The sequence below is a fragment of the Syngnathoides biaculeatus genome, chromosome 11, assembly GCF_019802595.1.
Source record: "Syngnathoides biaculeatus isolate LvHL_M chromosome 11, ASM1980259v1, whole genome shotgun sequence".
NCBI classification, from domain to species: domain Eukaryota; kingdom Metazoa; phylum Chordata; class Actinopteri; order Syngnathiformes; family Syngnathidae; genus Syngnathoides; species Syngnathoides biaculeatus.
In genome coordinates, this window is record NC_084650.1 from 7,035,095 (window position 1) to 7,049,457 (window position 14,363).

At 40.0% G+C, this 14,363-nt stretch overlaps 2 protein-coding genes across 4 annotated transcripts in view; one reads left to right on the forward strand and one right to left on the reverse strand.

Moving 5' to 3' along the window:
• The window catches only part of LOC133508614 (storkhead-box protein 2-like), a 96,816-nt gene extending 92,062 nt beyond the window's left edge, over positions 1–4,754 (reverse strand). The window contains exon 1 of the mRNA XM_061834844.1: positions 4,185–4,754. Within this exon, the coding sequence (XP_061690828.1) occupies positions 4,185–4,524 (340 nt within the window). The 5' untranslated portion in view covers positions 4,525–4,754. The remainder of the gene's footprint in view (positions 1–4,184) is intronic.
• Positions 4,755–10,543: 5,789 nt separating this feature from the next.
• The window catches only part of csnk1a1 (casein kinase 1, alpha 1), a 90,814-nt gene continuing 86,994 nt past the window's right edge, over positions 10,544–14,363 (forward strand). Inside the window, exons 1-2 of one of the 3 annotated variants that reach the window (XM_061835424.1) lie at positions 10,544–11,250; positions 11,468–11,574. In XM_061835424.1, the coding sequence (XP_061691408.1) occupies positions 11,128–11,250; positions 11,468–11,574 (230 nt within the window). In that variant the 5' untranslated portion in view covers positions 10,544–11,127. The remainder of the gene's footprint in view (positions 11,251–11,467; positions 11,575–14,363) is intronic. The other 2 variants (XM_061835423.1, XM_061835425.1) reach the window with 2 other exon arrangements.

Here is a 14,363-nt window from a genome sequence, read left to right on the forward strand (position 1 = left end):
TTTTCGAACGAAAAATCAGTATTCGAACGGCCGACCAGCTGACCCACGACAATTTGTTATTGTGCTTTCGAACGCACCCCTGAAAAAAACAGAAACGACCTAACGCGCCCAACGGTGCACAACGCAACCAGTTGACCCACACACTCTTCTGCAAGCGGACGTGTTCGGGAGTGACTTTATTTCTTCCAATTGAGCAATATTTACCCCTGATCATGGCTTCAAAGAAACTGCTGGTGCTGAAAAAAAGAAAGGATTTGATAGCCGGATAAGAATCTGGTGTGCATGTTTCTGAGCTATCGATGAAGTATGGCATGGCAAAATCAATGATCAGCACCATTCTGAAACACAAGGATGCCCTCAAAGCAAGTGATGCTGCTAAAGGAGCAACCGTGTTGACCAAGCAGAGGCCACAGATCTTGGAGGAAGTCGAACAGTTGTTTCTTATTTTCGTAAACGAGCAGCAGTTTGCTGGGGATAGTGTTGGCGAGGAAGGGAGATGTTGTCTGATGAGACTGAAGGCAGGAAGGATGTCTCAAGTGCCGATATAAAAGCTATCTGCGCCAATTGGAACGACATCCATAATTTTGTAGAACTCCATCACTCTAACAAAGCAGAATGTTGCAGAGCACTGCAAAATTTCAATGACGTTGTTATGAGCCACTTCAGGAAGGTGCTCAAAAGTTAGTAGAAACAGTCTACATTAGATTCTTTCTTTGTTAACCGAAGACATTTGAAGCAGTTGTTTTGCATTGCTTTTTTCTTTTGTTCCATTAACCCTACCTCTAGTTGCAAGTTAAATGTTTTGTACATGTTAGGTACTTTCTGTGCAAATAAAAACTGTCACTGTCATGAAATGAATGATTTTTAGTGTGCTATTAATGATGAAACGGCAGCCAATATGGGCCCATGTGTTTTTTTCACCACAAAACATGATTTTGACGTATAAAGCTTTTTGTAACTCCCGCCATGAAAATCTTCTCGAGGGATTTTTATTTTCGAGAAGAAGCAGGAAGTGACGTAAAGGACAGAAGCACCCCCAAGTGGACTCGTTTTGTTTCCATTACTTTTACCACCGGGAAGGTCGCTCTTTGTTCCTTCGTGTTAGCCAAAATGCTAAAAAATTGCAAAATGCTGGATTGGATCGTTGCATTGCTGGACATTGCTTGAACACTCGGGAGATTGGATTTACCCTTCATAAGTTTGCAAGAGACCCGGTTCGTCATGAAAAATAGATTGCACGGCTGCAGAGGACGAGAGCTTTGTGGGTTCCAAATGACAGGTAGGTGTGTATACAGGTACTAAAAAAAAAATAAATAGTTTGGGGCGGACCACATAATCGGTCTCTTATAACGTAACAAAAGATCCGCGTATGAAATATGTTGATGTGCGCGTCGGATGGCTGCTGCGTTGCTTCGCCAGTGAAGGCTGTGCCTTAGGCTCACGGACGGCGGCGGCTCTGAAGAACCCAGCCAAGAATGCCTCACTCAGCCGCATGCGCGCAGTAAAGCGCCCCGGCTCGACGGTGTTGTTCATTGCGTACTGCGGAGTCTATGAACAACCCCCCTAAAGCAGCACGGCTTAGCTCCATTATAAACCACCATGGCACCAAAAATGAGCCACACCGGCTGAGGCGCCGCGGCTGAGGCGAACGCTGCGCATCAGGCTTGTGGATGGCGGCGGCTCTGAAGAACGCAGCCGACAATGCTTCACTCGGCCGCGTGCGGTGACAACACAGTAAAGCGCCCCGGCTCGATGGTGTTGTTCATCGCGTACTGTGGCTATGAACAACCCCCTAAAGCAGTACAACTGGCTCCGTGATAAGCTACCTTGGTGCCGAAAATGAGCCACACCGGCCGGCTGCGATGAGCCGCGATGGCTCATCTCCGCCGCGGAAGTGGATCGGACGCGGGGCGGTTTGGCCGTAATCGCATATCATCTGAACATGGCACGAAACAAAAGTGTAATATTGCCCCGGTAACTTCAGTTGGTTGTGTGGTCTTCTTTTCGAAAAGAGTTTCCGTGTCAGAAGGGGCGTGTTCGTCTCCCATCATAGGGTGAACCGCGTGTTTTTATTGCCGAATGTCCGGGTGACGTCACGGACAGAGGATGCAGCCAATATGGCGACCAATTGATTGTCGTAGAATGACACTTTCAGCAACTTTGCGCATGGATGAGGCACTCGCCGCTCACATTTATTTTTTCATATAGACATTGAAGTGAATAATGTTATATGTATTTTTCATTACAATATCTATTTTATAATGTTTATAGTGATGACACGTGACCTTTAAATTATTCTGTACTTTTGTTTATTAAAAAAAGTTTACAAGGCTGGGGGCCAAGTCGGTACAGACACGGCAATGCACTCCCAGCCCAGTATACTCTCCTACTGAAGCATACATTTTAAGCAAAAAACAACTATATTTCTTCAAGGATTTCATTATATAAAGTATTTAAACTATACATGTTTTTCTACTATGTAGTTTATTTTCAGGAAAAGCTAAAAATAAAAATGCTTTAAAAAAATATTTTTTAGGCTGGGAATGCATTATTTCATTTTCCATTTATTGTAATGGGAAAATGTGCTTTGGTTTTTGAACGTTTCAGTTTTCAACCGGCCTTCTGGAACGGATTGTGTTCCAGAACCAAGTCACCACTGTACATACTCAGGTATAACAACTCTAAGTTATTTTAAGGTCTTGAGATTCCATCCCCAATCACACCCGTAACATTATATCTGAGGGCATGACTGGTGGACCACACTCGTAGATTTTTCAGATATGAGTGACTGTCTTTGTATTGTTAAAAAAATATCCGACACCAATATTTTGTCTTTCACTCCAAATGAATCAGCTACAAATATTAGTTATCAACCTTTTTGACTACAGACAGTTTTTGACCACGTGACCTCCTCCAGGCACTGCTTGCAATTGCCACCTTGTTGGATCGGTTCGCTCTATAGCTTTTGCATACAGACCAGAGTTACAGAAATGTTCGTATGACTTAAAAGTGATGCATGATGGCTAAAAAGATGGAAAGTTATCGGGGCTCATTAGTTATTACTTCAAGAAACCGTTATGACAAGAAGTGTGCTTTGGTCAACAATATCGACCCAATATGCCTTGGAGAAACACAAATGGAGCAAAAATTTCGAACTGTGGGCATCCGTAACCTATCCAGACATCGTCAACTATCTCCTCTTCTCGACAAGCGCTTTTACCATGACTGATGTAAAGAATTACAAAGGTCTGAAAACCTACAACTAATTTATCAATGACTGGGTTCGTGATGTGGCTGTATCCATTGTAAGCAACCTGTGTCTCTTGGCTGAGGCTACTTAATTTCTGAGTGAATGCTGTCAAAAGTATTCATTTGCATGATTACAGTCAGCATTGTGTTAAATTATGTTGATTATACCAATGAATGAGGTGTAGATTATTATTATTTTTTAGTATTATCTCTGCCTTTGGCCCTAAAGAATACTTCTCCTTCACAGAACTTAGTTATTGCTAAATTGGTGTGAAATTCTAAAAGGTATCCATTACCTACCAAGAACAAAATGCTTAGAGCAAGCTTTGACATAAGGTAATGATTTGGCTGTAAGATTGGATCAGCTGATACGAGAGAGCCACAGTTGTCGCCATTTGGTTGATAACTGCTCAGTTTTCTCTGGTTCTTGATCACAGCTGGCAGTCGAAAGAAAGACACTTTCCAACTCCCACTTTCATTTCAGCAACCAATAACATGACAGTGCACCCCCATTCATACGTCTTTCTGAACTGATTTCTGCTTAGTTACGGTTTGTTTACTCAAATTCACCCATCCAAAAAGGTGACAGTTTTCTAGCGCCAGCTCCTGGCGAGGAGGACTTAATCTCGGATTTTTATGCACCTCAGGTTGGTACGATACAGTGGCAGTATTCAATACTGAGTATTGGCAGTGTTGACGAGTACGCCATACTGTACCTTTAAATCAGGGAGTCACTCTCATAGCGATATCTGCTATCTGTACTCGCACATCCCTAATGTTAAGGGCACCGATGTTATCGGTGCGGAAAATCTCCTGAGATGCTAAAATACCAGTTGTCCAATGACAAATGTACATGTGAAACTTTGTGTTCGTCTGTGTGAGAAGAGGCTTTATTGACACAGCAGCAGCATTTAACAGGTACTTGGAAGGCTTACCCAGATATTTGATGGTGAATCCCCGAGGCGGGTTGAGGGACCTCCGCATCCATCCCTCCCTCAATACCTCCAGGTGGTCCTCCTTCCCCTGTATAAGCAGCACATGCTCGTCTATCCATCCCAGGAAGAAAGTCTCGGACACAGCCTCGGTAATCCGTTGATTCCATACGTGATGTTGCGTGTTTTCCGCTTTGAAATCGGCAAATATCTCATAGCCGGTGTGGTGTCTGGGGAGCTCGTCGCTCTCCGACACTCCGGCAGCCCCCACCGCCTCCCCAGCCCCGACCCTGGACAACACGATGGCCAGAGAGTGGGGCGCGATCTGCAGGAAAGACTCCATGCTCGCCTAGCTGCAGGCCGCCGAATGCGCTATCATTGTATTTAACTGTCTGCTACTGCAACACATGATCTATGTTGCCAGAAGGACTACTGTACACATACTAGCTGCATAGCCGACATGTCAATTAGCATCCAACTTGCAGGTAGGCTAGCTGCCGTTAGCTCCCCGCAGTCTCACGCCAAAACCATTCCTACACATTCATCTCCGCCCTTGTTTTCAACACAATTTAGCAGGTTAACTATTTACTGAAGACTCACGTGGGGTACAATCCATCAGAATTACGAGGTGTCATTTGTAATTGTCGATATATATATATATATATATATATATATATATATAACATTTAAAATGAAAAAAAAAAGTCTCGGTCCTTCCCTTGGACTACAGCTCGGTGATACTAGCATATGATGAATTCACCCAGGCAACAGATGCGGCGAGCACCTCTTCTCTAGCTATCCACAAGCCTGCTGGGAAGCTGAGTCCTAGTCATAATCCACGAAGCGGGTGACAAAGCTCCAAGTGGAGGGTCAACTCAGTGCGGTGCCTGGTACGTGCCACGGGTGGGCGAGGACACGGCTGAGGTGCGGATCCGCCTCAGACAGGTACTGACAGTCTTAGCGTCAAAACAAGATTCACTACAAAGAGCACGTTTTCAAATTACTGTGTAGCAATCACGGTAAATTCATAGGAATATATCGTTTACCTCTACAGTATTTTTTCCGCTTCACAAAATCAGTGATGTAAACGTTTGCTCATGGCCATCATTTTCTAATGAGGTCAAATTACGCATTTTCTCTCTTTTGTTGCTTTCAATCCAACCACATTGATAATTCAACTTTACCATGAATACTTCGCTACACCCATCATTTCTGTATTTATCCAACTTTGGTTAGCAGCATCTTTCGCAAAATTTTACATTTTCATTCATTTGATTCATTGATTGTCTAACAGGACGACCCAAAAGAAATACATACACGTTGGCTTCTATTGACCAAATTGGTATGGCAATAAATGAAAAAAAGAAGTTTTAAAATTAGCCTATTGGTTTCCAAGACTTAAACGTTTCTCCTTTGAGATAGGTTCAGACTGTCAGAAATACACTGGGGCACTGAGTGGTTCTTAGTATTCCAGAAACAGCAGCTTTAAATAACCGATTGCTGCTCATTAGTGACATTTTAACAGTTCCTCACAAACATTTTTTACTGTATCCCTCTTTCGGAAGATGGAACACCTGTTACTGGTTTAAAATCACCCAAAAAAAATGTAAAGTGTACAATGATTTTCTTCCAAGTGTCATGTGTTGTCATTTAAGGTATTTGACTTGCTTTTATAAAGTAAAGACATCCTTCTTCCTTCATGTGCATTAATTGATTTCCTAATGACTAAACATGTTTATAACAGATGTCTATGATTGAAACAGACTGTGACTGAAAGACTAAATTGTAAATCTTCCCCAGAAAAACTAGGACTCAAAATGTTTAATTTAATTGTAAATGGATAAATAAGTGTCTTGTGGTCTAAACTGGAGTGTAATTGCCAGCTAGTGTGTTCAGGGTGCATAATGCAGCAGAATGTTGAATAGAGTTCAGGGTACCAGTGACTGAAGGGATGCCTGTGTTCACCCAAGAGTGGACTTAGTGCCCCCTCGCTGTTGCCCAAAATGGACATGTGACGGGATGTGTCTGCCAAGAGGTACTTCCCCCCCCCCCCAAAAAAAAAATGTCAAAGACAGAACAAGGTCCTGCCTTGTGAAATAAATACTATGTTTGCCATCAGGCAAAACAGAAAAAAAAAAAGATGAAGCCCAGTTCTTTGTAAGTTTTGTCTGCTGACAAATATTTGCAATGTGTTTTCATGCACACATTTACAGATACGTCACACTGCTATATTTAAAACATCTGTCCAATAAGTTATCCAGTTAGGGTATTTAATGCCAACCTGGCTGCAGACAGTTTAAAAAAAAAAAAAAAAAAATTAAAACAGAAGCAAATAGGGTACAGATGCAAACTCCACACGGTGCTATAGTTAGGGAGATAAAATTTGAGCACAGTGAAAGCGCACGCACACACACGAAACTGAGTCAGGCTTCAGGAAAGAATATTTAAAAAAAAAAAAAAAAGTTACCATAAAGGTTTAAGATTTAACACATGTAATGGTGAACCCTCTCTCAAACAAACTAAAAAGTTTACATACTTTGAACATTCTTAAAAAAATAAAAAAGACTGGTGAGGGCAAAATCCTACTTCATGATTTTACATTTCACAGTGGGGTTCTGGTCCCCATTAACTGCAAAAAGAAATAAAATTAAAAAAAAAAAAATCTTCCCTCATTACTGATCGAATTCAGACTATGCTGAAGAGAAAGAAGGAAAAACAAAAAGTTTGGAACTTCCACTACACAGTATATAAACTTTTGAGAAGGCATGTTTTCAAACAAGCCTATTGCAAGGCAATGTGTTCCACACAGTTACTGATTGCACCATCCCTTCCTTGCCACCTTCACACTCTTCATCTTCATTCTGTTGGTCAAAAAAAAAAAAAGTTTGAGCAAGTGAGTGTGTGCATGCAAATGAGGTAGAAACTGTTAGAATAACTTGTACTTGCCTATTTTCGACACACAGAAGACATTCATTAGAATAGGTAATTCCATCACTGCCACACACAGGATTCAGCTCCTTGCTGCAAAAGCCATCTTCATAAAGCTCACAGGCAGCCTTGACACAAATACATATGGAACATCCAAACAGTCGGCATTTAGTTTGTTTTGCTTGAATCCAGTCCTTTATCCAATGTCCTCAGCACCTTTGTTAGGTTAGGATTGTGCTTTAAACCATTTGCATGGAGAACTTGAATGAATGTGATCTTGAGAGATGACCAAACTATTGAGCTGAGTAACATTTGCTGCTAGTTTCTCCTTGAAATAACTTTCTGTAAATGTGAAAAAAAAAGCTGAATTATGTTGAGTCGGTCAGTACCTATGCTAAACAATACTGTATACTCTATTGCTTTTAGAGAAAACGCCCTGAAAACACTGAAACATTTGTGCAATGAGTGTTTTACTTTCATTTTTGGCACAGTTTACGCAGCATTGTGAGCATCCCCGAATGCATTACCAGTGCTAGTTTCAACTCCCCAGAATGCCCCATAGTTCACGTTTGTTTCAAACATTACATTGTGTTTTTAAACTTAATCTCGTAAATATGTTGACTGTATTGTGAACCATTATTAGACTACAATAATGAGCACACTAAAAGTGCTATAATCACAAAAAGCCATTACAATGTTTCTAGTTTTTGCAATGGTGAAAGTTTATAATACAGAAGCATTTACAACTACAGCATTATCAGTGTTATTTTTTTTTTTAAACACTTTTTGCTAAGGTTTCCACATTGTCCAAGTGTTGTACAGAACAATTAAACTGGGGTATTTATAAAATAAAATAAACAAAAACCTCACTCACCTTTGCAGGACCATCCTGACCATGTGGATCAATTTCTACAGACACAGCTCCAAGTTCCAGGGTTTGGATTACAAACACAAAACAATGAAACCAGTACTTGGAAGTAGTTTTCACCAGAGACATGAACTGACTCACCAGAAAGCAGAAGGGCAAAACCGAGAAGGACCGCAAACTTCATTTCTTCTCCAACACGTACAGCTTGCTGTGGGTAGTCAATGGATAACAGCTGTGCTTTGCCACTGCACCAGTCTAAATAGTTTGAAGCTGTGCCTGATTGGTTGGATTTCCGAGGCCGGGAGGCATGCAAAATAGTGCCCTTGAAACAAAAACAACAACTTGCAAAACGAATATCTAACTAAAATGGAACTTTGATCCAGTGTTTTTTTTTTTTTTTGTATGTGTAAAAAATATAAAGAAACAGGTGCAATATTATCCAATCACAACCAGTACATTATTTTCAATTCCATTCAGTTCAAACCACTAAAAATAACAACAATGTAATGTAATATTTTGCAACTGCACTTTTGTGCATTTATTTGTGTATTTATTTATTTTAGCAACAAATCTGCCTTAATTTTTTATCTATTGGTGTTTTTTTTTTACCCAAGATGTTCTTCGATTTTTGTTCTATTTTATTGCACCATGGGAAGCACTCATTTCATTGTATGCCCAGCATATAATGACAATAAAGGCTTTTGGTTGATTGATTGATTGATGGATTGATCGATCAATTGATTGATGGATTGATCGATCAATTGATTGACTGATTGATTGATTGATTGATTGATTGATTGATCGATTGATTGATTGATTGATTGATTGATTGATTGATTGATTGATTGATTGATTGATTGATTGACTTTCCATTGTGTGTCATAAAAAGCTGATGCATACAAACACTTGGCAGAGTAGTACAAAGTTATCTTGTATGGAAATGATAAAACTTCATTTGACTTTTTGGGCACAAAGTACTTTATTGTGCGATGTAAACTAATTTAACCAATGTGTTGTGTGATGTAACCTAACTGGCAGTATACAGCTAACAGCTAGTATACCAACAAACAATTGTAACAAAATGTACAAATGAATCATACACTTTCTGCCATCGAATAGAAGAGCATTTATTTGTTCTGTCTGTTTTAATACCACTGCCATAGATAGATGAACAAAGATACATTATTAGTTGTAAATAAATAATATTTTCACCATCCATCCATTTTCTTGGCTGCTTTTCCTCACAAGTGTCGCGGGAGTGTTGGAGCCTATGCCAGCTGTCAACGTGGAGGAGGCAGGGTACACCCTGAGCTGGTTGCCAGCCAATTGCATGGCACATAGAGACAAACAGCCACACTCACAATCACAACTAAGGGCAATTTAGAGTGTCCAATTAATGTTGCACGTTTTGGGATGTGGGAGGAAACCGCAGTGCCCGGAAAAAAAACCATGCAGGCACAGGGAGAACATGCAAATTCCACACAGGAAGGCCAGGATTGAACCCGGATCCTCAGAACTGTGAGGCCAACACTTTCAAGCTGCACCACTGTGCTGCCTATTTTCACCAATTAAGCGAAATTTTAAAATTTCTTGCGGGACGCCAGAAGAGCTGTCACAGCACACTTGTTGGGTATCACTGATTAAATGCTTGGTCAGGGGGTTCTGTTCTTTAAATAAATAAAGATTATGGTTTTAGACCTACTCTATGTGTAAAGTACCCTGACATGATTGGTTGTGATTTTGAGCTGTGTAAATGAAATTGGTTTGAACTGTGGGATTATTAAACATGAAACCTCATAGGTTGAGACAATTATCAACAAAGACGCCCCTATACATGCAAAGTGCTAATTTAATGAACATTGCGTTATTTTTGCATTATTTTATGCTATCAATAATTGTATTACCTATCCATTATATACTACGTATCTATTCTACAGTAATTTAATTTTATTACCTTATTAGCAGGGTATATTTGAACCCTCTTACGGTGAATTCCCAATACTCTGCAGAATGCATCAGAACAACATTTAAAAGAGTTGATTTGCTAACTCATGAATAAACTCCCAACATAGCTCTACAAACTTATCCGAGTTAGTAGTCAATACAGAGATGGAAACATTGCACAGATCCTGTGTCCAATTTTTAATCTCCTTTTGTAAACCTTTTCTCTGATCCGGGATTAGGGAGTTAACAAGCAATGCCACTAGGTAGAGCTATTACAGCGGTTAATGCTTTCCAAACAAAACATTCTTGTTGATTTTTTAAATTAGTATTTAAACTTTTTATTTTTAATGTTATTTTGATGTTTAAAACAAGCCATTTTCTATCATGGGAAATATTCATCGAAATACCAGACTTCTGTCTGTCAAATCGTCATTTGTTTTATAGTCATCAGTTTTATGCAGTTTTCCTCATTAGTTGACAAGGCTTGAACCAACTTTTTTTTCCAAGCTTTTGATTTCTTTGTTACATGAAAATACCCTTGATTACAATGACTAAGAAATAATGTTAACTCGTTAAAATCCAATCGAAAGGCACCGTGGGAGAGAGAACTGCGTGATTTCCGATAGCATCTGAAGGGGCCATTCGCTATCAAAGTTTAGCAAATCGTCTCGGACGGAATTCACAGAGAAAGGGGAGAGAAGACAAGATGGCGGATTGAGTGGGTTGAGCTGTGGACAAACGGTTGATACCCTTGAAGTTAGCTCGTTAGTTACCAAGGACTGAAATGTTGGGCTAGAAAAACATCGTCGTCCGTAGTATTATTGTTTTTTCTTTTGAACCCTTATTGTGGAGGTCTTCCTCCCACCCGGCAACGGTCCTCGCTAACGCTAAGCTTGACTAGCTGCGTTTTTCGAGGTAGATGTGACTAGCTGGTCGTACAAGGCCGTTGGGTTGAATCAGACGTTCCTCCTACCGCGTCATACAGCGTTTCTTAAAGGAATTCGTATTTTAACGATCTTTTGTGGATGGTACCTTTTTTTTCCCCCCTAATTTGCGAATTACATTATCAAGTTCTCATATTGCTACCATTCGTCCATAGTGACCAACACCAACGGGGTCAAGATTACATTTATGTTTCGCCGACCATTTGGTTACAACAGATATTCCTGAAGTGAATCCAGTGGCCATCGTCATTTGGTGGATATCATGGCGAGCAGCAGTGGCTCTAAAGCCGAATTTATTGTCGGTGGGAAGTACAAGCTTGTCCGGAAAATTGGATCGGGGTCTTTTGGCGACATATATTTGGCCATCAACGTCACAAATGGAGAGGTATTAGTCATAATTATTGAGTACGTAGAGCTGTTTGACAACGTAGCTTTGAAGGCTGCGAACGTCAGTTAATTTAGTAAACATTTACTCAGTTATCACAACGAACTTATTTTCATTCATTTGATGTACAATACATAAATGAATGTCATCGAAGCTAACTTATATTGTTAGATTGAAAATAAAATCTACTCTACATCTGCTCCGTGTGTCATTTTAGGAGGTAGCGGTAAAATTGGAGTCACAGAAAGCCAGACATCCACAGTTGTTGTACGAAAGTAAGCTGTACAAAATCCTACAAGGTGGTGTCGGGATTCCACACATAAGGTAAGCATATTTTTGTTAACCTTTTATTGTCCTGATATTATACATTGAGGAGTGTAACAGAAAATAATGTGAACAAGGCCGAACAAATGCAGGTTTACGCCGTGAATGATTTCGCAATCATCGCTTGAGTATGGCGTCATTTTTCCGCAATCCCATTTCTTTTGTTTGTTGTAGTTTTGTCCATCAAATGATATCCCGAGATCGTGTTATTTTATCGCGAATAACAGCTGTTAAGGAGTTGAGAAAAGGCTGGTATGTGTTGGAAATGGCCGCTCCTCTTTTGTTGTGCTTGCTCAGTCCTCTGTTTAGAAAATGGCGGCAGAACACTGTAAGCAAAACAGCAACCTGAACAGAACGTTGAGGGTTTTATTAGGTCATTGTGGAGCGGATTGAAACTTGAATTGCAGAGGTTTTATGTCACCAAAAGTGACAAATGGCCAGATTTACACTGAGCAGTTACATTCAAAGTTCTTAGTAGTGTAACAGCCGTCCATTTTCTGCCACTTACCCGGTTGAGCTGTAGCCGACATGGGACGTAATTTCCTAAGTAGATATCAACGGATGATAGATTTATACCAAAGCAGAATGCAAGGACCTAAAGTACAATGTAATGCATGATACAGAATCCAATTTAATACATGTATAACAACATATGTGTGCCTTTTTGCTTAAAGCCCCACTGACATCCCTATATACATTGTAAAATAGATATTTTAATGAAATATACATATCACATTATTCACTCCAATGTCTATACAAACAAATTAATATGAGGGGAGACCGGGTCATCCATGGGCAAAGTCGCAGAAGTCTCATTCGACATCAAAGTGGTAGCCATATTGCCTGGAGCATCATCAGCAGACTTCACACTGGGACATTTGCCATTGAAAACATATAGTGGCACCTGCTATGGGACACCGAAGCTCTTTGCAAAGAAGAGAACATCTCACAATCAAGTGACCGGGGCAATATTACTCATCGTTTCGAGCCATATTTAGATGATATGCGGATCACTTCGAACTAACAACAGACTACCTGACAGTATGTATGACAGGATGTAGTGTACTCAGCCGCTTGCTCCGGGCTTGCTGCCGGAGTTCGCTCGTGGCCGGTCGCTCGCTGCTGCAGCTTGCTCGTGGCCGGTCGCTCGCTGCTGCAGCTCGCTCGCGGCCGGTCGCTCTCTGAAAGGAGGATGATGCCCCCCACCCCTAACTATTATTATTTTTAATACTTCTATGCACACCTACCTGTCACTTGGAACCCACAAAGCTCTCGTCATTTGCACCTGTGCAATCCATTTTCACGACTAACCGGGTCTTTTGGAAACGTATGAAGAGGAAATCCATCCTTTGAACAATACCCAGCAATACAACAAGCAGGCATTTTGGCTAACACAAAGGAAAAAACTGCTACCTTCCCGCTGTTAAAACTGGTATAAACACACGAGGCCGCCTGAGTGGACTCCTGCTGGTAACGTCACTTGCTGCTTCTCCAAAACAAATCCCTCAAGAGGATTTTCATGGCGGGAGTTACAGAAAGGCATATATGTCAAAATCATGTTGTGTGGTGGAAAAAAACAGATGCCTCCATTCCGGCTGCCTTTTTGTTTTAATTAATATACTAAAAATCATGCTTTTCATGTCAGCGGGGCTTCGATAAGCAAGCTTGTTTGTTACATAAAATTTCAAACTCATGGAATTGAAAAAAAACTCTGCCACCATTGTAAAGAGCTTTGAAAACATTATCTCAATAACTCAAATAACATAAAAGTTAAGACTATTTAAAGATTGGGATTATGGGCTGACAAGCCGAAAGAAAGTTATGGTATTGGTAAAACAATAGATAAAAAGTTGTGACCTTCCCAGTTAATTAGGCTCTTCAAAATGTCATATGAATGAATTTTCATGACATTTCAGTGATGACAGCTTGGCTAAAGCATTACCATTTGCACTTATTTTCATTATAATTTTATACAAAGCAACAAATCTGGCAGTTTTACCGATTTTGCAACGCGACCAACATTTTTGAGAGCGTTTAAAAAAAAACTGCGAATGGTCATATCACCTTCATAGTTCACTTATTCGACGATAAATACATATAAAACATAAAACAAGTACTTTAGAAAAAAAATAGATACTGACAGGTTTTGATCGAGGTTTTAAATAGAGAAAAATTTGAAATAAAAAGTACTACAACTTCTGTAGCGATTTTTTTTTTTTTTTTTTTTTTTTTTTTTTTTTTTTTTTTAATTCTCCACAATGTAGATTGTAGACGGAAACGTGGATTACATCATCAGCTTCTGTCTGTTTTGGTGCGATAATAAGCCTTGCACATCGCACTGCAGATAGTTTCTTAAATAAGCACTGGCAGGTCCATCACGCAGTACAATGAACAGCCGGGTTGTTGTGTACCTACATATAGCTGTATGGTGTGTGTGTCTGTATGTATGTATATATATATAATATCTTAGTGATGTAACAACAATTGAAAAACATCCCCATCGGTTTCAACAGTTTGTATTAGTCGTGTGACAATGGCAGCTGTCTCTATGCATTTTTCCCCAAAAGCATGGATTGAGTAGATTAAAATGCTTTAAAATCCTCTCACAAATACCTATTATACAGCCCACTCCACCCTTCTCACAAATAACATTCCAGTTGCGAAATTGAAGTCAGGTTTTTAGGCCGTGATGCTGGGTAAAACGAGTATTTTTTTTATGTCGACCTCCGAGAAACATTCACAATTTTGGCCTGTATGAAATTAATTTTTACAAAGCTTGAATTAAGCGG